Genomic DNA, 19,806 nt, shown 5'->3' with positions numbered 1-19,806 from the left:
GGGACTTTAGCCCTTTTGGTTGCAAGGTGTTGACGGGAAAGAAAAATGCCAAGCAACAGCCCAAATCTACCTACCTACCGAGCTAGGTAGGTAGGTAGTAGATTGGTAGTACCTCACACCTACCTAGGTGCCGCTTCCTGCAAGCAATCACCCTGTTGAGCGCGCTGACTTGGCCTGCTTGGGACTGGAACTTGGTGAATTAAGTAAGCAGAACTGAGCCACATCCAACGGGCCCACGCAGACGGAACCGTGGCTTGTGTACGTCTGACGTCCAGCTCGGTCAAAAATTTTGGCTTCCCGTACTGTCTGAGCTTCTTACGTCCAGCTGGCCCGACTTCAACTTCACATCGCGAGCAAGGAAAGATTTGTCCGCTTCCCTCCACGACGTCAACGCCCTCCAATATCCGATATTCAACTCTAAGTCTTTTTTCTTTACGTCTCACATCGAAAAGCCAATATGCCTCCCAAAAGAGTTGTCGTCGAAAGAGCCAGCCCGCGCTCCCGCCAGCCCAAGGGTTACTTCAGATCAACCTACGATGCTCTGACCTCGTCCGAGAATGCGCCCATTGTCCGTAGTATTGCCATCTTTGGCGTGAGTAAATCCGCAATCTTCGAGCTTTCTTCATGCCGGGCTTGCTAACATGAGCTCTTAGGCTGCCGTGACTTTCCTCTCGAGCTCCTGGGGCGAGTTTCTTCTTCCACCGTGAGCCCTCCCCGATAACATCCGGTGTTTGTAACCGTTGCTAATGTCCCTTTTGCAGTCAATAAACGATTACGTCAATTGCCGAATGACGATCCATGTATAATCACGTTCTTGTTGCCGCGAAAGAAAGCTGGCTGTACAATAGTTGAAAGACAAGTAGCCTCGAGGCTATAGGGAATATCACCCGAGGCCTGGCGATATCTCGGGTATACGGCCTACGCCTCTTAAGTTAATGAATCTCACTCTCATGCACTGCATGCTTTGATCATATTGGAGACCATGTTGGCGGAGGTTCATGGAATTGATCGATAACACCATGCTGCTTCCCAATACGCGTCGGGCCCAAAGAGTGAGGAGGCGACAAACTTAGTCGGGTAATATGACAGGATGTGCACACACGACGGTGACGGTAGCCAGGTTAAGACAATGCGATGAAAATCACGGTCCGGCGTTTCTTCACTCGGATTGCTGCAAGATGTAGATGGGATGCTCTATGGCGTTTATCCATGAGCCAGTTGTACTATAACTGATGAAACACAGACAGCTCTCGCCCCCATAACTCCGCTAGATATCACCCTTACATTAACTCCGCATTTTGGCAAGTTCCGTTGCACTTCTGGTAGAGCGACAGGGCAGCCCATCCACCACATGTCTCATTCGAGCTACCCGAACAAGGCATGTTGCAGCCACCCCACAGTCCCTTCTTGGGCATACGATCATCAGCGACCGAGTTACCACACCAGCATTCTTTTGCGTAGGACGGACCCGCATATGCAAAGCCTTTTCCATCGCAATGCTTGATGCAGGTATCAACTGTCATGCTATCGCTAGACGTCTTCGCGCTCGGAAGAGTTCGGCCCTGGCCCGACGGGTCGCGGGCACAGCCAAGATACTTGTAATTGAGCGTGCTCGTTACGTCCTTGTATCCCCATTGCGGCTGCGAAATCTGTGTTGTTGCACCACACCCTGATTCCGGCTGAGCATTACCAGGGCCGCGCTGAATGCTGTTACAGCCTGGCAACTTGTCAAGCTGGCCCTGTACTCTCTCATCGACTTTGACTGGAACTTGACAGTTCCTTCTTGTCTCATCGTCAAAGAACTGGAATACTGTGCATTTTTCGATACTGCCGCCGCCATCCTTGCATTGTGTGAGGGCAGCCTGGAGCACATTGACGTCCCATCCGTTGACAAAATCGCCGTGTAGACCATAACCTGTCGGGTCGCTATACAGCGTCAGTGATAGTGCCCCTCGCCAAATTGGGAAAGGTAACTGACCCATTGGACAATACGAACGGCTGGGTGCTACTTTCGCCATACCACATGTCCTTGAACTCGTTGACGTTGAAGATGACCTCGTAAAACAGACTGAGAGGGGTGTTAGTATTGTTCGGATAACAGCTTCTAGGATGTGCCTAACGTTGGGAATCTTTTGGGGTGGCTTGGCGGGCATATGCCGTTGTCCAACCCCCCTGGGTAGGCCATGTGACTTTTGTGGTCAGGAGAATCCAGGTTTACGCCGTCCCAGCACGATGGAAACAAAACTTGAAGGCGCAATCCATTGGGACAATTACGGGTAGGAAACCCATTAGTCTGGGGGCCGCCATTTCCCAAGCACACGTATGTAATCCCTCGCTGCTCCAGGGTATCGTTGAAGCTTCGGAGCTTGGGATCGCCAGCCAGCATACGAAAGCCCTTGGGGAATGCTATAAGTCCGTTTTTGTACTCGGGATCTTTTTCGTCTTGCCGAAACCTAGAAGCCTTTAGTCAACCACAATCACGTCGCCATTTACTGCACCGGACAAGCACTTACAAGTAATAGGCTAGCATGCCTCCGGACTGAGAAACGCTGGTGAAATTGCCGTCTTGCCCTTGGTAATAGAGAGTCGGGATCCAGTAATTGCTTAAGTCCGCAGTGACCTTGCAAGTCGAACAACTGGCGGAGCGGGCCTGCTCGTATGTCATGCTGAAGTCAAAGCCGTTGCCGCCCATGATGGTGTGGACATGGCCGGCAAGAGCTCCCGGGTTGACGATGGGATCGGCACGTTCAACAACCACTGGTTTAGAACAAGGCATGATAAAGAAGGCAGCGGCATGGCCGATTGCCCATATCCCAACGAAAAGCCTTCCGGCTGCCCTCATTGTGCGCAAAAACGATAGCTGTAACGGGCGGTAGCGATAGAAACAGGATGAAGGAAGGTTCGAGGAGCTGAAAGGAGCAGCCCGAATAAATCAAGCAAAAGGCCCGCAATGTCACGCGAACCTGTGCAAGTCTGCCAGCAGAGCGGTGGGCTTAAACAGAGCTAAGAGCTGGAGGCTTCAAGGGATGAGCTGAACTGAGAAAAAAGGTGGGCGCCATACGGAATAAGCAATTGGAGAGCACAAAAAGGGTACTATACGTGAAGTGGGATGTGACGAGGTTTTTTATTATTTGCGTTTCGGCGTCTCCCTCGTCGCACTCAAGTTCCGCATAACCCACCCGCCATAAACCATGATCCAGGCCAAGCTTGACGAAGCCTTACATGATTGCGGCCGTGATGGATGGGCCCGTACAGGCCCATTCTGTGAACTCAGCCTGCCCTGGGGGGCTAGCAAGCGGAGAAACATGACGATCGGGCTGAGGCTAGACTGAAAGCATTTCCCGACTTGGCAATTTAAAGGCAAGATGGCGTCGCAAAATGGCGCCGACACCTTAGGAGGCTCGACTGGACGCCGGGATTTATCGGAGGCGGCTCCGACTGATAGAACAGACAGAGAGGCTGTCGCAAAAGAAGCTCCTGTATAAAGCTCTTTACCCGAAAGAGGAGTGTGTTCCGTTCGACTTCCAACCTCCAGGCCAGACATGACAGCATTGTCTCTAATCTCTTTCCATTAAGCTGGTAATACAAAAACAAAGATTCAACAATAGGTGCTACAAGACAAGATCTGGTGCATGCCGAGATCCTGCATGGGCGAGGTCTGTTCCGGTCATGGTAAACGAATGGGCTCCGCGAAGCGAGACCAGTACCAGCAGAGCTTGGAGCTTCGGGTACGGCTGTCTTAGACATGGCGGACTTTTGGGGACATAAGAGAGGCCCTGTTTAGCTCGCTACTTCTCCTCGCCATGCAAGCATCCGTCGACTCGTTAGCTTTTGGGCGGAAGGCGCGTCATGTTTGTCAGCCATCATTCCACGGTCACCGGAATTGGCATTAGGTTTCAGTCCAAGTCTGAAAAAGTGCAATTTGGATGTGCCTCGTGGAAAATTGGTTCCAAGCTAGTCATCAACGGGAAACTTGGAAGCAAGGGGTGCTGGATGAGCATGTGGCAAGTAGGCTGTCAGCTCAAGCATCGACGTGAGACAAGCAGTACCTCTCAGTCTTGCTCTGAGGATGTTAGCTGATGCGGTCTCGGCAAGCTGTCTCATTGTCTCACATGGGCTTTTCCGCTTCAACAATCTGTTCCCGGAAATTTCAAAATTTGATGGCTGAAGAATGTTTTCGTATTTATTGTTCTTTATCTTGGCGCTGAAACAGAAAATGGGCCGAGGTGACAGTTTGAGGATTTGGGTGAGACAGAAGGACAGGGCTCTGCACCGACACTTACCGGCACTTACATTGTACCTATTGCACAGATTGTCTAGTTCTAAAATACTGCCCGGTTTCCCGACAAACTGGTAAACACCCGTTGCGTCGGAGCACCTTGGTTTATGCCTCCGAGTCGGAAGTGGGGTTACGGGGTTACGGGCCTACAGAATCGGTAGCGTAAGTGGATCCCAACGGAGCCGGAGCTGAGTGCACGGGGGTATATGTCAACCCTTCCTGACTGTCTTTCTAGCGTCATCTTCTTTGCCTTTGGCATCAATGAAGATGCCGTGGCGGATTTTTTTCCAAACTACCCCCGTGCGCCTCGTCCGTCAATGTCCCACTTACTACGGCCTATCTCCTGAGCTAGCCCAACTACAGGCTTTTGAGAACGGCTTACGCTTAATCTGACGGCGTGGGTCTCACGGACATCCTCGGGCCGGTCGCTGTCTGAGTATTAGCACCGTATTCGCTGTTGATCATTCCGCTTTTTCTATACACGACGAGACAAATCTCGTTTAGCCACAGTTGGCCAAGGAACCACGAGATTACAGAGCTAGGGCTAAGTGAGCACACTTGCAAAGCTTACCATTCCCTCCTGTTTCGGCTTCTCGAGCAGACTGACATTGAAGCCGCGAGTCTGGTCGCACGTTTCTAACGAGAATTGCCAAGAAATTGATTACTGAGTCGTTCTGAGCCAAACCTTCGTTACCGTTTCCGAATGAAACGGGCACTGCACGAGTAAGTTCACACGCCTGTTTAGCACTACACCTGTACTATTCCGGAAGGCTACCACCACACTGTCATGCCAGAAGCCATCTCTGTAAGTTTTCATGTCCCGATACAGACGTCGCTTAGCATACAGACATGGTTCCTGGTCAAAAAGTCTCTAGAAGTGGCCTTTACTGATCTGTGTTACCATGCCCATCGGCTCTCCCCTTTGGCAGGCGGTGAATTATATCCACCGCCCTGAAATGAGGCAACTGGATCGAATTCGAGCCAGACTCTCTGCTCTGTACAGAGTACTTCGGTCATAATCATCTTGCCAATAGGGACCTCACCTGCCTCCGAATCTCATGCAGCGTGTCCCACACGGATCTGCAGTGGAATTTCTTCACCGCCCATCCCAACACGCCCGTCAAAGCTTGACCGGTGGTAGAGCGGCCACGTTCCCGGGAACGTCCAAGGCACCGCCACTTCGTTTATTGAACCATCTGGGGTGCATTCCTGTGACCGCGTCGAATTCTCTAGTTTGATCGAGATTAAGCTGTAGCGCATCAGCGATTCTTCGATCTAAGATGAGAATTCCCAAGTGAGCTGATGGGTAGAGCTTATCGAGAGATCAGACCTCCCGCTGTCTGACTTTCTTCCCAGAAAGGCTCGCCCTAGAAGTATGGTGAGTATTACGATGGGAGGAAATCAATGATGCGATCGTGAGCAAGGAAGCTATCGAGCGTCCCGTCTTTTGTAATTGGGGTAATCATCGTCTGTTTACATGGGTTTCATTTTGGAACCACTTTGCTTTGTCAAGTTTGAGGGCAGCGTTGGTTCTAACCGTACATATGATATTTTGCCAACTCCGAATATTGTTCGTATGCACCCATTGAACACTTGCCATCCTTGTTGGTGTGAGGTTCATAGATGAGGGAGTGATACTGCCGTACCTGGGACGAGATTCACAAGCTCCAGAGGATGAAATGGCATATATTGCAGTAACACCAAGTTAGACCTTTTCCCTTCTAGTGTAGGTATCCAATGAGGATAAATGTTCAAGCGCTTTTTGTTCAAGGAAGTGTAAAAAAAAATAAAAAAAAATAAAGATAGAAATAAACGCTCGTCCCTGAGGCTATTGATCCCAAGCTTATTTGGCACTAGATGCTCTACAATTGAGGAAAACACGCAGTGTGACAGTGAATCCACAATCAACCAATCTCCTCTAAAGAACCAGCGTGCATCGATCAACGCAGAATATCTACAAAGAATAATTGAGCGAGGTTGCACCTCAGCGTCCGACTCCCATATTTGGTCTGTTAGCAGCTGTAGATGCTGATACTCAACAACATCATTCTTACTGAGAGAATCTATAAGCTTGAGCTGTTGCAAGGTTCTCAAATTCAAATCGCTGACAAGTCTCAGTCATTAGACATAAGCAGCTCCCTTAAGTTATGAATGAAGTAGGAGGGACATGTAAGTAACACTGAGAGACTGACGTCAGCGATGGTCGCCGTCAACAACGGCGCCATGGATTGGGAGGAACTCGTCACAAACTTGAACTTTAGTCGCGTCGGAGGCTATCAGGCAATGGGTCACGATAGTCTCGAAGCATCAGAGCACGATCAGCTGCCAAGGCAGTATTCTGAACGTTTGATGCCTACACCGGCGGGAGATTGTCTGTGAGAAGTAACATCGTCAGAGATTAGAGCGAAATAACCAAGACATCAAGACTTCGTACTTAAAGAGTAACGGCTTTTAAGTCCTTCCGAAGGTTTCCTCGTGACCGGGAAAGGCTGACTTGAACATGGCCAGTCAATGACTTGGAGTCGCAATAATACGAGGACAGTGAGAACTATATTGCACAGGCTATCTTTTTCACGGAAGAACCTACGCAAAAGAGAAGACCGAGGTCTAGGAGGCGTGGAGAAGTGAGAAAAAAAGGGCCGAGCCTTTGGCTTTGAGCCATTAGTATCCCTCGTCGGGTGCCGAGCCGTTTGAGTCCATAAAGGATAGGGATACCAAGGTATTATGAATGTATTATCCCAGCTGAGAGGGTATTGGCGCAAATAGTTGCAAATGCAATTTTCTTTTCAGGAAAGGGGGTTTGGAGGCCAATATCATGCGTGCTATAGATGGCATGCACTGAACGTAGTCGGCCGAGAAAGCATTAGGCAAGTGTTAAGTTGAGAAGTTGTATATATGGCATTTGCAGCCCAGTACACAAGATACTGAGCGCTACGCTAGGACGAAAGAACAAGGGTTATGCTGCTATGCTGCCAGTCCCATCCCTTTCCCTATCTTGCGAACCAATGCCTTCTTCAAATACCATTCACGGGCAAGGGACCGTGTCGTCTTGGCAAAGACGGCAGGAGAGATTCTGCCTCGTTCAACAGCCCGGCCCAACACGAAAATGGTGTCCCCCATGGCCTTCTCCTCAGCTACCAGCGCATAGAGCTGATTAGCGACGACTGTGGGTGCGACTAACAGCTCATCAATATCAGGGGCAGTCTGGCATGACGAGCCTTCAATGACAGAGTCAGCCTTTCGCAGCGCTTCCACTAGGATGTTGGCGTTGGACTGAAGCAGAGCCGATGTTTGACCAAGGGTACCTATCTCTGATTGCAATGTCGAGAAGGCAGATATCATGGCTGTACGCTGCGCCTGCAGGCCTGCCATACTGGTTTCGTTCTGTTGTCGGCTACGTTGACGAAGAGAGTGGAGTGTCTGTGCAAGTTGGTGTAGCAAGGCGTCTTTCTCGGGGTTTGGAGGTATCGGCGGAGCGGGGACGGAAGACGGTGAAGGAATGCTCAAGGTTAGAGGCTCATCGAGCAGATCTGGGGGCGGCGCTGGCTTTGCTATTTTTTGTTGCGGCGGCAGCTGGTGTCGCAATTGCAGCTCTTGCTGCTGTAACTGTGCCTGATATTGCCCGGCCGGCTGCCATACGGGAGGGGGAGCACCTTGTTGGTGGGGCAGGGGGGTGACAGAACGGCTAGATTCCGCCCCAGGGACTGGCGATCGAGAAGCAGCATCGTGGCGAGGTTGGTACTGCTGGAAGTCACCTGTAAAGCGTGGAGGCAAAGTTGATGGTGGCTGCGGAGGATGCGAGGTAGGAGTCGGAGGTAGAGGCGGTGCCGATTCATAACGGGCATAGCTCTGGCTCTGAAGCCGAGGTGAATGACTGGTGCTATAACCTCCGTGAATAGATGCATGTTCGGCACTGGGGGGCAAAGGCGGCAGAGGGGGACCGTGTCTTGCATCAATCGGTGGTGGGGGGCTTCGGTATGGGGGCTCAGGGCCGGAGGTTTTCGGCGGCGGAGGTGGAGGCTGTGGAGACCCTGTAGATAATTGGGTCGATGGACGACTGGCTGGACGGTGAGCCAGGTCAGGGGGTAGGGGGGGGAGGGGGGGAGGTATTTGGCCATGCGACTGTGAAGGAGGAGCAGCAGGTGGGGGAGGCTGCTGTTGACCTGGCTGTCGGGCGATGACGGGTGGTTCCTTGGCGAAGATGTCCCTCAATATGGCGACGAAGTCTAAAATCGTGGATTTCTGGGTTTTGAAGAGTCAGATATGAACTGCGAAGGGAGATTTGGAAGCGGACATGACGTACATCCCAGAAGGCGGCCCAGCCTACAAGATATGGGTGGTATACCTGCCCTTGGGGGTCTACATGCTGACCGGGGCGTACCATCATGGTTTCGGTGGGCGTCACGTAGACTAGCGGCGCGTCTCGAGGATAGGCATGAGGAACCCATATTGAGATGGGGAAGCGGTATGTTGTGCCCCTGAAGATAACGGGTATGGTACCGGAGAGGTTGACGAGGAGTGCAGAGGCGCCATTGTCGAAGGCTAGATACACCATCAGCGGTAGTTCCCAACGAGGCTGTAACCCAAATTCGAGAGGGCATACTGTGGACATCGGTGCGCGGTGACAAAGAAGGGTAGTGGGAGAGCGCCTGTGCAATATCATTGTAGGTGCGATTCACATCGTGATATTCCTGAGAAAGGCGGCGCATCAGTTAGAGAACGAAGGCAGCGGCAAGCAGGAAGGGGAGTAGTTACGCTGGTAAGAACGCTGTAGAGCCAATTCAAGACATGTTGTGGGACGGGCATTGTGGTGACGAGGTAAGGGTTAAGAGCTAAGGCAGAGGAGAGCTCAGGCAAGATCAGAGGAGGGATGAGCGGGATGTGGGAGCAGCACCGAGGGCCAAGCGGAAGCGGGGATGCGACAGGCAAAGCCCGATTTATGAATGCATGTCGTGAGGATCCTGAAGCCCAGTGTGGCGTGGTTCAACGGAGAGCGGGAGGCGATAGGGGGGGGAACCCCAATCGAGTCGGTCGCAAGACGACAGCAACAGAGGTCGTCGGACAGCGGGGGAGGAGGCGGCGTCAATCACCTTCCGTCAAATTGGTGGTGTCGCTAAAGCACGGCCGGACGGTGCGGGCGGGCGTGAGAGGTGGATGTTGGAGCTCGGGGATCGGTGGTTGGGCGCCGGCGCATTCAGATCTGTCACCAGATGACGCATACAAGTAGGTACCTACTATAGGTAGCTTGGCCAAAGTGGGGCGTTGGTTTGTTGCACAACCGCAAACCTCTTTCCTCTCTGCCGCCTGCCTTTTACGCTGCACCCACTTGTAAATCATTTTCAAAGCGTTCACTATCGGACTGTCTCATCACCACCAGAAACTGATATGTGGACAGCCACTTGTTTGTATTCTCTCAGTACATAATGCGCACAATCCATCAATTCGTCCTGTTTGGACAGGCTTGTGGAAGCATGGTTCAAATCATTGACAACCATGCACCATCCCAGACCACGCTCAATAGCGAATCACGGAAGCAGAGTAACGTAAATAATGGCATGGACTAATTACAGTGATCAACGTCGAGGGGATCTCAAGAAAGCCATACACCATGACGTCGTGATGAGAAAAGGACTCCGTGGTTGCAAAGGAACGGAAGGTTAAAATACTCAAACAAAAACACTCTGAAGGGCAGATCGTCTGTACCTCGCATGAGGCGATTTGCCCGTTGCAGTTTCGCCTTCTGGCTGTCCTCCCGGCAGGTTACCGTGGCCATTTTTTATCTGCTGCATAGCCGCTAGTCCGGCCGGAGTCGGAGCTGTAACTCATTACACTTTCTCATCGTCAACCCTACCTACCCAACGAAAAGCTGTGGCACTCAGCTAGGTAATTTGGTTGCAAACGCTCACGCGAAACAATTTAAAGGCACAAGTACCCCGCTAAGCCAGGGCATGTACTGTTAACTACCTAGAAAATTACCTACTGGCGCCTCAATGCATGTTTCAAATTGCGCGGTCCAACCCCTCCAAACACGCGGCGCGACCACTCAGCTTTGCTAGTTAGGTACAGCTCAGTTTCCGCCGTGTCATAAGTCATCCGTTGTGTACGTGCCTTTTTTCCAAGTGCGGGTTTGCGCTCAAGGAAACCCCTAGAAACCTTTTTTCTACCTACTCAGTACAGAGTACCGGTATTGAATCTCACATAGCCGAACAAGGACCGTTGCGCGCATTAATAATACAAGCCCCATTCACTTTCTTTGTGCCGTCGCTACTCTCAATTCTTCTGTCACAGTCATCATCAACAACTCTGGCCCCCCAAAAGCAAAAGAGTCCTCACAACTTGATTCGAGTCTTCCCCATCGAATGCTTGCAGTTTCAAGGATCTTTCGCAAGGCTGAGGAGTATTCCAGCTTCATCTGGGTACTCCTTGCGTCAGGACCTTATTGAATACTGTCTACTGCATCGCAAACTACATCTCTTCTATCACCTCGGTTCACTGCCGTCAAACAACTCCCTCAAACAAAATCTTGCTTTACATCTCAATCTCGGCCCCAATCGAAAGAAAGTTGCCGTACACAAGCAACGGCATATCCATTATGCTCCCTCCCGTCCCCGTTTTGTCCGACTATGGAATCTCCCCAACCCATGGATTCTTACCGGACGTTCTCCCGTTGACTCGACTGCCAGATCCCTACTATAACAAGTGGGAGGCCGTCGTTGCCAACCTCCAGGCACTCGTCCTCAGTCGTCGGCTTCGCCCGGTCGTCGACCGGTTGCCTGTCCTCTCCACCATCGGTCTGGAACATGACGCAGAATGGCGGAGGGCGTATTCCCTGCTGTGCTTCATGGCACACGCCTATATCTGGGGCGGCGACGAGCCGTGCGAACATTTGCCGCCCGCCATCACCGTTCCCCTCCTCAAAGTTTCCAACCACCTTGAGCTGCCTCCGGTTGCCACCTACGCCGCCTTGTGCCTTTGGAACTTCAAGCCTCTATTTGTGGATGAGGACATCGACAATCTTGAAAACATCGCCACTCTCAACACCTTCACTGGTTCTCTTGACGAGTCATGGTTCTATCTCGTCTCGGTAGCTATTGAAGCTCGCGGCGGTCCCATTATCCCCTTGATGCTGACCGCCGTGGCTGCCGCCCGCCAAGGAGATGCTGTTACCGTTACCCGTTGCTTGCGCACCTTTGCTGAGCGCCTCACCGACTTGACCAACATTCTCCAACGCATGCACGAGAGTTGCGACCCTAGCATCTTCTACAACCGCATTCGTCCCTTTCTTGCAGGGAGCAAGAACATGGCCGAAGCCGGTCTACCCGATGGCGTCAACTACGACGATGGGTGTGGAAAAGAAGACTACCGTCAGTATAGCGGCGGTAGCAACGCCCAAAGCAGTCTTATTCAGTTCTTTGACATCATTCTCGGTATCGACCACCGGCCAACCGGAGAGAAGCGGGATCCTTCAACCGAGTCAGAACGGGAATCTCGGGCTCCGGTGCCGCGCCATAACTTCATCATGGAAATGCGCCGGTATATGCCTGGCCCTCATGCTCGCTTTCTCAAGGATGTTTCCGGCGTTGCCAACATTCGCGAGTTTGTCGAGTCCCGCAAGGACGACCGCAATCTCTGCCTGGCATATGATGCTTGCCTCGCCATGCTGAGTGCATTTCGCGACAAGCACATTGCCATTGTCACTCGCTACATCATCTTGCCATCGCGCGAGGTGCGTGCTCGCAGCAGGTCGAGGAGTCCTGAGGCGGCCCGTCAGCGTCTCAATCTGGCTACCGCCTCGCGACAGCGCCAATCCGCGCAGCGTGAGAATAAGGACAATGCTGGAGGCAAGAAAAACCTGAAGGGCACAGGCGGAACTGCCCTCATCCCGTTCCTGAAACAGGCGCGAGATGAGACCGGCGAGCCCGCTATCGAGGAGTGGACTCGTCGCTTCATGAGTAGGACCGTCAAAACCGAGGGCAAGGGCGACTTCTTCCTAGGCAAGCCTGGCCATCCTGGCCACGAAGCTGAAGTCGAGGTTAACGGCTTGGCTGGCACTTGGACTGTCGATGATGATGTCGGCGGCATTTGTCACTACTGATGCAACGGCAAGATTGTTGGAGATGCCCGTGGAGGGGTCAATGTTGGCGTGAAACCCAACACGCATTAGAGGCAGGTGCATTGTATTATCTCTGTAGACCTTGGTTTACATACAAAACGCCATTTGCCCAATACCGGAGAACCCTTGTCTTCTATTAGAGTACTCTGGAAGACAAATGAGAATGACCTGATTGTGTCTCACATCCTTCGGTATATACCCCTATCGTGCGAGTCTCGGCAATGACGGGCATCGAAACAAAATTGTATTGGTATGGGCATTGCGCTTCTTTTGGGATTATCCCGTGGGCTGGCATTGCCGGTAGAGCGGGTTCGAGGAGACGCAGGCAGCGCCAGCGGCACATGCTGAGGCCTTGGAGCTGGCGTTACATTGTGCCGTTCCTTTCGGTGAGATAGAAACTGTCGTCGATGCAGCTAACGCTGGGGATGTGGATATGGCTGGTGAAATCGGTTGAGAAACCGACGTCGTCGATACTCGCAAGCTGTACCCGCGCTGATCGTTGAAGACGTTGTTGAAGTAGACTAAGAAGCGATGCCGTGGGACTGGTGCCTTGGACACATTGCCAATAATCTGCACCAATCCTCAAGCAGAATTTCCTAAGTAGTGTGTATCTACTAAGTTTGCAGTCGGCCGCGTGTTTGCAGTAATATCCGGAGGAGCACTCCGAGATGGGTTAACCAGGGCCTGCTGTCGAGCCACCAGCGAGAAACGCGAGACCTTCTTCTGAGCATCTCATGTAATGCTACCGCAATGCTCATTTGGCCCGCTGCCTCCATGCACTATACCTGAGCAAAAGACTGGCTTGGGTTGTCCTCATTTATAGACCAGCCGAAACTCCACCGGCATCCGCCTTAAGGTTCCTCAGGCAGGGCGGAGCAGTCGCTGCGGCTCGAGACACACCATAGCGAGCACTGAGAAACCGAAACTCAAGTTCGTTCGTGCAGCAGTCAAATGTCCCTGAACGGACTCGACAGTTGGGTCCAATTGATACGGAAGGAAATGCGACAGTATGGTTCCGATAAGCATATCCGGGCATGTCTCACAATGTCAACTCCAGTTTTGCGGGAAATACTTTACGTATCGTGTATATCGGCGCTGCGCATCCGTGTGGCCACCTAACATCGTTCAGATTCTGGCAATATTCGGCCAGCAGGCCGACAAAGCAGGATTCGAGGACCAGCCAGGAGAGTAACCAGAGTGCGGATGTAAATCTCGACATACTACAAACAGCTAGCCCAAAGCCATGAACCGAGCATTCGGACAGTACAGTTGGCTGTTGTGACAAAGAACTATGACCTGAAAGCGGACTGCATCCTGCTCCGGTGCCGAATCTGGTTGATTACTTGACCATGTTGGTTCCGACTGATATGTATCAAAAGCGGGCGTGTTGAAACCAACTGAAGAAGAGAGTGGGAATCGAGTACATGTGTTTGAGGACGATCTAGCGCCATGGCATATCTTAAACGCATTCTGTTCTTGAGACGGAGGATGATGCTTCCCAAACGAGAACAAGGTTGCTGTCCTTTCCCTGACACGGTGGTGGTTCTAGTATCGATTCTTGCCTCAAGGTCATCGCCGTCAAAATGGATTGGTCACCACGTCACGTGCTAATGGAGCTAGTGTGGGACGCCCACCAGCCTAAGTAATCCTTCTGTACTAACAGAGACTAGCGCGTCGCCCCCCTTGCTGCGTTCTGAGTTCACTCAAGCCTCCCGACCCTTCTTGCCTAATTACCTTCTGCCTCGGACGGGATTTGGGAAGCGGGAGAAAAAAAAACCACCATCCAACAAGGCTGACTATTTATCGCTCCTGCCCATCACCACCGCTTGACACTGGCGCATTATAGATCGATACCACCCCATCGACCGGCATCGAAAATTCACAGCTGGCCTTGATTCCATTTCCCCTTCGCGAATGCTCCGACCGAGCTGAAGAGGCAAAACAGCCTGGGCTCTGCGTCGTGATTGTTAATCATCATCGTGGTCTTCCACCTCTTGCCACTAACTACCCAATCGATCGCAACCCCCCGTCTCTAGTCGCACCTTCATCATCGACACGCGGAAGGCAGATTTCGCAATCTTCGAACACGAGTCAACTCCCAAACCCCACTGTTCTATACAATAGATCGTAAAGACGCGCGCCGCTGCCTCCAACTGCAAAAATGGCCGACGTTTACGACGAATACGACTACGACGGCTACGTCGATGAAGACGACACCAGCATCACGCCTGAGGACTGCTGGACTGTCATCTCGTCTTTCTTTGAGTCAAAGGGTCTGGTTTCCCAGCAGGTTGACTCTTTTGACGAGTTCACCTCTTCTACCGTCCAGGAACTCATTGACGAGTACTCCCAAATCACCCTAGATCAGCCGAACCCCATGTCCGACAGTGACAAGGTCATCGCCCTGCGCCGATATGAAGTCAAGTTTGGCACTGTCATGGTCTCCCGCCCCTCTATTACCGAAGCTGACGGAAAAGTCACAACGTTACTCCCATACGAGTGTCGTGATCGAAACCTCACCTACGCGAGTCCTCTCTACGTCAAGATCACCAAGAAGGTCTCGATTGCGGTAGAGAAACCCATACCGTTGAACGAACTCGACGAGGAGCAGCAGGACGAGCTCGCCAACACTGGCGAACATCCCACCAAGCTTGAGTGGGAAGAGGAGGAAAGTGGCGAGGACTATGGTGCCGACAAGAACAAATCTGACGACATGAAGGACATGATCTTCATTGGAAGGATGCCCATCATGGTCAAGTCCAAGATTTGCCACTTGAGCAGTGAGCAGGAAGACGACTTATTCATGTTGAATGAGTGTCCCTATGACCAGGGGGGCTACTTCATCATCAATGGAAGCGAGAAGGTTCTTATCGCACAGGAACGATCGGCCGCCAACATCGTCCAAGTCTTTAAGAAGGCCCAGCCAAGTCCTTATTCCTACACGGCGGAGATTCGCAGTGCTCTCGAGAAGGGCTCGCGACTGATTTCCAGCATGATGCTGAAGCTTTATAGCAAAGGCGACGCAGCGAAGGGCGGATATGGTCAGACTATTCACTGCAGCCTGCCTTATGTTAAGGCCGATCTGCCGATTGCCATTGTCTTCCGAGCACTGGGCGTGGTCTCCGACGAGGACATTCTTAACCATATTTGCTACGACCGGAACGATAGCCAGATGCTTGAGATGTTGCGGCCATGCATCGAGGAGGCATTCTGCATTCAAGACAGGGAGGTTGCCCTCGACTTTATCGGCAAGCGAGGCAGCAACCACAATATTCCGAGAGAAAAGCGTGTAAGGACAGCCAAGGACATCCTCCAGAAAGAAACTCTGCCGCATATCTCGCAGAGCGAAGGCAGCGAGACGCGGAAAGCGTTCTTCCTGGGCTACATGGTTCACAAGCTGCTCCAGTGCGCGTTGGGCCGACGTGACACCGATGATCGTGATCACTTTGGCAAGAAGCGTCTCGATCTCGCGGGCCCTCTACTTGCCAAACTCTTCCGCAACATCGTTCGCCGCATGAACCAGGAGCTGTCTGGCCATCTGAAGCGCTGCGTCGAGTCGAACCGGCAATTCAGTCTGACTCTCGGCGTCAAGCCCCAGACCCTTTCCAACGGCCTGAAGTATTCTTTGGCCACAGGTAACTGGGGAGACCAGAAGAAAGCCATGAGCTCGACCGCCGGTGTTTCTCAGGTGTTGAATCGGTATACTTTCGCATCTACTTTGTCCCATCTTCGTCGTACAAATACGCCCATCGGCCGTGACGGCAAGCTGGCGAAACCTCGACAACTACACAACACCCATTGGGGATTGGTGTGCCCTGCTGAAACCCCGGAAGGTCAAGCCTGTGGTCTCGTCAAGAACTTGTCACTCATGTGCTACGTCAGTGTAGGCACACCTGCTGAGCCTATCATTGACTACATGATCCAACGAGGTATGGAAGTCCTTGAGGAGTACGAGCCCCTGAGATATCCAAACGCAACCAAGGTCTTTCTCAACGGCGTCTGGGTTGGCGTTCATCAGGACCCGAGAATCTTGGTACCCGATGTTCAAGGTACCCGTCGTCGAAACGTCATTTCCCATGAAGTATCTCTTGTCCGTGACATCCGAGACCGCGAGTTCAAAATCTTTTCCGACGCCGGCAGAGTCATGAGACCCGTGTTCGTCGTGGAGCAAAGCGCAAATGGCATAGTGCCTCAAGGCTCGCTTGTGCTACAAAAGGCAACAGTCAATGAGATGCGCGAGCAGCAAGAAAACCCGCCGGACAACCCAGCCGACAAGATCACATGGGAATCACTTGCTCACAGCGGAGTCATTGAGTACCTTGATGCCGAAGAAGAGGAGACGGCCATGATTTGTATGACGCCCGAGGATCTTGAGATCTATCGGCTTCAAAAGCAGGGCCAAGTGGTCGAGGACAACGCGGATGGTCCCAACAGTCGTTTGAAGACCAAAATCAACCCCACGACTCACATGTATACTCATTGCGAAATTCACCCTAGTATGCTGCTAGGCATCTGCGCTAGTATCATTCCCTTCCCCGATCATAACCAGGTGCGTAATCGACCAATAATAGTCTTTGACTATTGTGCAAGCTGACAATGAATCAGTCTCCCCGTAACACCTACCAGTCTGCCATGGGCAAGCAAGCCATGGGCTTCTTCCTGACCAACTACTCACGCAGAATGGATACCATGGCCAACATTCTTTACTACCCTCAAAAGCCACTCGCTACTACCCGATCCATGGAGTTTCTAAAATTCAGAGAACTGCCAGCCGGTCAAAATGCCATCGTCGCCATTGCCTGTTACTCGGGCTACAACCAGGAAGATTCCGTGATTATGAACCAGAGCAGCATCGATCGTGGCCTTTTCAGAAGTTTGTTCTTCAGATCCTACACGGACTGCGAGAAGCGTGTGGGAATCAACCTGGTCGAGCAGTTTGAGAAGCCGTTCAGAAGTGACACGTTGCGTCTGAAACATGGCACATATGACAAGCTGGACGACGATGGTATCGTGGCTCCCGGTGTTCGTGTCTCAGGAGAAGACATTATCATCGGAAAGACGTCGCCCATCAGTCCGGACAACGCAGAACTTGGCCAGCGGACAACACAACACGTCAAACGTGACGCGTCTACTCCTCTCAGAAGCACCGAAAACGGTATCGTGGACCAGGTCATTGTCACCACTAACCAAGACGGTCTCCGTTATGTCAAGGTCCGTGTTAGGACAACCAAGATTCCGCAGATTGGCGACAAGTTCGCGTCGCGTCACGGTCAGAAGGGTACCATTGGTGTTACCTATCGGCAGGAGGATATGCCCTTCACCGCCGAGGGCATCACGCCTGACATCATCATTAATCCCCACGCTATTCCGTCTCGTATGACCATTGCTCACTTGATCGAGTGTCTGCTTAGTAAGGTTTCGACCCTAAAGGGCATGGAGGGTGATGCCACCCCCTTCACGGACGTGACAGTGGATTCAGTATCGCAGCTCCTTCGGGATCAGGGATATCAGTCGCGAGGATTCGAGATTATGTACAACGGTCACACCGGACGGAAGCTGCGAGCTCAGGTCTTCTTTGGACCGACATACTACCAGCGGCTGCGTCACATGGTCGATGACAAAATCCATGCTCGTGCTCGCGGCCCCGTTCAAATCATGACCAGACAGCCAGTGGAGGGCCGTGCACGTGACGGTGGTCTGCGTTTCGGAGAGATGGAGCGTGATTGTATGATTGCTCACGGTGCTGCATCCTTTCTCAAGGAGAGACTGTTTGAAGTCTCAGATGCATTCCGAGTGCATGTTTGCGAGATTTGCGGCTTAATGACGCCTATCGCGTAAGCGTTCCCTTCCCTTACATCCCTCCATGCAGCAGATCAGCGTGCTAACCAGAGAATAGAAACCTCTCCAAGCAGTCATTTGAGTGCCGGCCATGCAAGAACAAGACGAAGATTGCGCAGATTCACATTCCATATGCGGCGAAACTTCTCTTCCAGGAGCTGCAGTCGATGAACATTGCAGCTCGCATGTTCACCAACAGGTCCGGAGTCTCTATCAGGTAAAAGGGATTTTAGCACAAGGGGATTAGGCACTGAAGATGGGTTCTTGCGAGAAAGGCTGCAACGTGCGAGATGCGACGGGCCTAGAAAGGCAGCGACAGAAGTTTTCTAGGTGATTGCATTTGGCGTCTTGGAGGCCGGGGAATAGTTCCAGCCACCCAAGTCATATTGTTGGCGGGCGGTAGAATAGCAAATGGACGCCTCTATGTGTGTCTTGCACTAATGACATGTACCATCCCAAAGAGCAAAAAAGGATAGATAGAATAGGTATTCAAGAACAGGATGCTGGATGCCTCAAATATTTGATACTATTGTACAAGTGAGAATATACATACACATTACAATGTTGAACTACATGACTCCTTCGCATATTGGTCGTATCCGGTATCTAGAGTACCAAAAGCCATCACGACAGCAGCTCAAGCAGGTTACGATGGTGTGCACGAACAAGACGGCAACAATTGGGCTTGGGGCTATTATCAGTCGGTGTGGTGTGCCCGTTTCGTCCCCCAGCTTGGCTTGGGTCGAAGTTGTGTATCTCTGTGTCTTGCGTTTTATTCCTCCCGGGTCATTCAGCCCCTATCTTACAGCATGCTGTTTCATAAGACGTCTGGTATGCCGCCAGTTAACACGACAGCCTCGTTACCGGAGCAAGAATAGATTGTCCGTGAGGGCTGTTGCTACCGACCCGCGCCGTCGGGTGGTATGGACGCAGTCACATCTCGGACCGTCTGCTCTCGTTTGTACTCTTCTTCAAGAGCGCGCTGCATGTCAAAGTCGAGTTGGCGCTCTCGTTTGATGCGCTGCTGTTCAATATCGCGAACAACTCCTTGGTGCATGGCCTGCAAGTCTTTGGTCAGCTACTTTTTGGAGAGAAAGAGGCGAGGTGAAGCCTTCGCATGGAAAAAGTGCATGCCTCTTTCTCGAATTTTTGTTGGAAATGCACGACGACGATGGTGCTGGCAGCAAAGAGCGACGTCGCCGCAAGGGTGAGTTTCGAGGCCCGGGACATGATAGTCAACAGGCAGTGTCCTTATTTTTAGTCTTCAGAGCCGACGACGGTTCAGTCGTTACGCGGTTCGAGGGCGACAGCCTTGACATCCGTGGTCGAAGTAGTCTTATATCGGGGGTTGAACCTCGTTTCCAAGGGGGATCTGCCCGCCGGGTTAGTTCTAAGGCTACAAGGTGTTAAGAACGGAAGTCCACAAGTATCAAACAGGTAGAAATTATCGTTGGTGGCTCTGGGACGGTTAGCTGCATATGTATGCATTGCCTACCTTGAGTGTATATCTGTATGTCAGCTCTACCTAGGTACAGAGAGGGTAGTGGATAAGATCCTACCTGGACACTCTGGGGTG

The 19,806-nt window shown here is 51.9% G+C and overlaps 7 protein-coding genes across 7 annotated transcripts; 4 read left to right on the top strand and 3 right to left on the bottom strand.

Annotated features, from left to right (window-relative positions):
* Window positions 1-457: 457 nt before the first annotated feature.
* On the top strand, window positions 458-707 carry LY79DRAFT_672426 (uncharacterized protein; the record flags this gene model as incomplete). Its single annotated transcript, XM_060564053.1, has 2 exons — window positions 458-592; window positions 654-707. The coding sequence occupies 2 exons, from the start codon at window positions 458-460 to the stop codon at window positions 705-707; spliced, it is 189 nt and encodes a 62-aa protein (XP_060410636.1).
* Window positions 708-1,280: 573 nt separating this feature from the next.
* LY79DRAFT_522507 (WSC domain-containing protein) lies at window positions 1,281-2,842 on the bottom strand (the record flags this gene model as incomplete). The annotated part of the gene is made up of 4 exons (XM_060555453.1): window positions 1,281-1,926; window positions 1,979-2,068; window positions 2,121-2,453; window positions 2,514-2,842. The coding sequence occupies 4 exons, from the start codon at window positions 2,840-2,842 to the stop codon at window positions 1,281-1,283; spliced, it is 1,398 nt and encodes a 465-aa protein (XP_060410635.1).
* Window positions 2,843-3,696: 854 nt separating this feature from the next.
* Window positions 3,697-5,302, bottom strand: LY79DRAFT_693872 (uncharacterized protein; the record flags this gene model as incomplete). The annotated part of the gene is made up of 5 exons (XM_060564785.1): window positions 3,697-4,135; window positions 4,294-4,300; window positions 4,610-4,711; window positions 4,851-5,032; window positions 5,181-5,302. The coding sequence occupies 5 exons, from the start codon at window positions 5,300-5,302 to the stop codon at window positions 3,955-3,957; spliced, it is 594 nt and encodes a 197-aa protein (XP_060410634.1). The 3' UTR covers window positions 3,697-3,954.
* A 1,941-nt stretch (window positions 5,303-7,243) lies between these two features.
* Window positions 7,244-9,085, bottom strand: LY79DRAFT_522457 (UEV domain-containing protein; the record flags this gene model as incomplete). The annotated part of the gene is made up of 4 exons (XM_060555445.1): window positions 7,244-8,521; window positions 8,583-8,821; window positions 8,883-8,970; window positions 9,035-9,085. The coding sequence occupies 4 exons, from the start codon at window positions 9,083-9,085 to the stop codon at window positions 7,244-7,246; spliced, it is 1,656 nt and encodes a 551-aa protein (XP_060410633.1).
* A 1,786-nt stretch (window positions 9,086-10,871) lies between these two features.
* LY79DRAFT_522459 (indoleamine 2,3-dioxygenase) lies at window positions 10,872-12,374 on the top strand (the record flags this gene model as incomplete). Its single annotated transcript, XM_060555446.1, has 1 exon — window positions 10,872-12,374. The coding sequence occupies one exon, from the start codon at window positions 10,872-10,874 to the stop codon at window positions 12,372-12,374; it is 1,503 nt and encodes a 500-aa protein (XP_060410632.1).
* Window positions 12,375-14,138: 1,764 nt separating this feature from the next.
* Window positions 14,139-18,711, top strand: LY79DRAFT_563913 (DNA-directed RNA polymerase II subunit RPB2). The gene is made up of 3 exons (XM_060558609.1): window positions 14,139-16,941; window positions 16,998-18,226; window positions 18,289-18,711. Exons 1-3 carry the CDS (start codon window positions 14,554-14,556, stop codon window positions 18,449-18,451), a joined length of 3,780 nt encoding a protein of 1,259 aa, XP_060410631.1. The 5' UTR covers window positions 14,139-14,553; the 3' UTR covers window positions 18,452-18,711.
* On the top strand, window positions 18,712-19,720 carry LY79DRAFT_563912 (uncharacterized protein). Its single transcript, XM_060558608.1, has 2 exons — window positions 18,712-19,290; window positions 19,365-19,720. Exon 1 carries the CDS (start codon window positions 18,738-18,740, stop codon window positions 19,245-19,247), a length of 510 nt encoding a protein of 169 aa, XP_060410630.1. The 5' UTR covers window positions 18,712-18,737; the 3' UTR covers window positions 19,248-19,290; window positions 19,365-19,720.
* Window positions 19,721-19,806: the final 86 nt, after the last annotated feature.

This window comes from Colletotrichum navitas (genome assembly GCF_030913465.1).
Source record: "Colletotrichum navitas strain CBS 125086 chromosome Unknown LY79scaffold_65, whole genome shotgun sequence".
Taxonomy (NCBI): domain Eukaryota; kingdom Fungi; phylum Ascomycota; class Sordariomycetes; order Glomerellales; family Glomerellaceae; genus Colletotrichum; species Colletotrichum navitas.
Note: the sequence above shows the minus strand (reverse complement) of the source record. Positions and strands in the feature narration are given on the sequence as shown.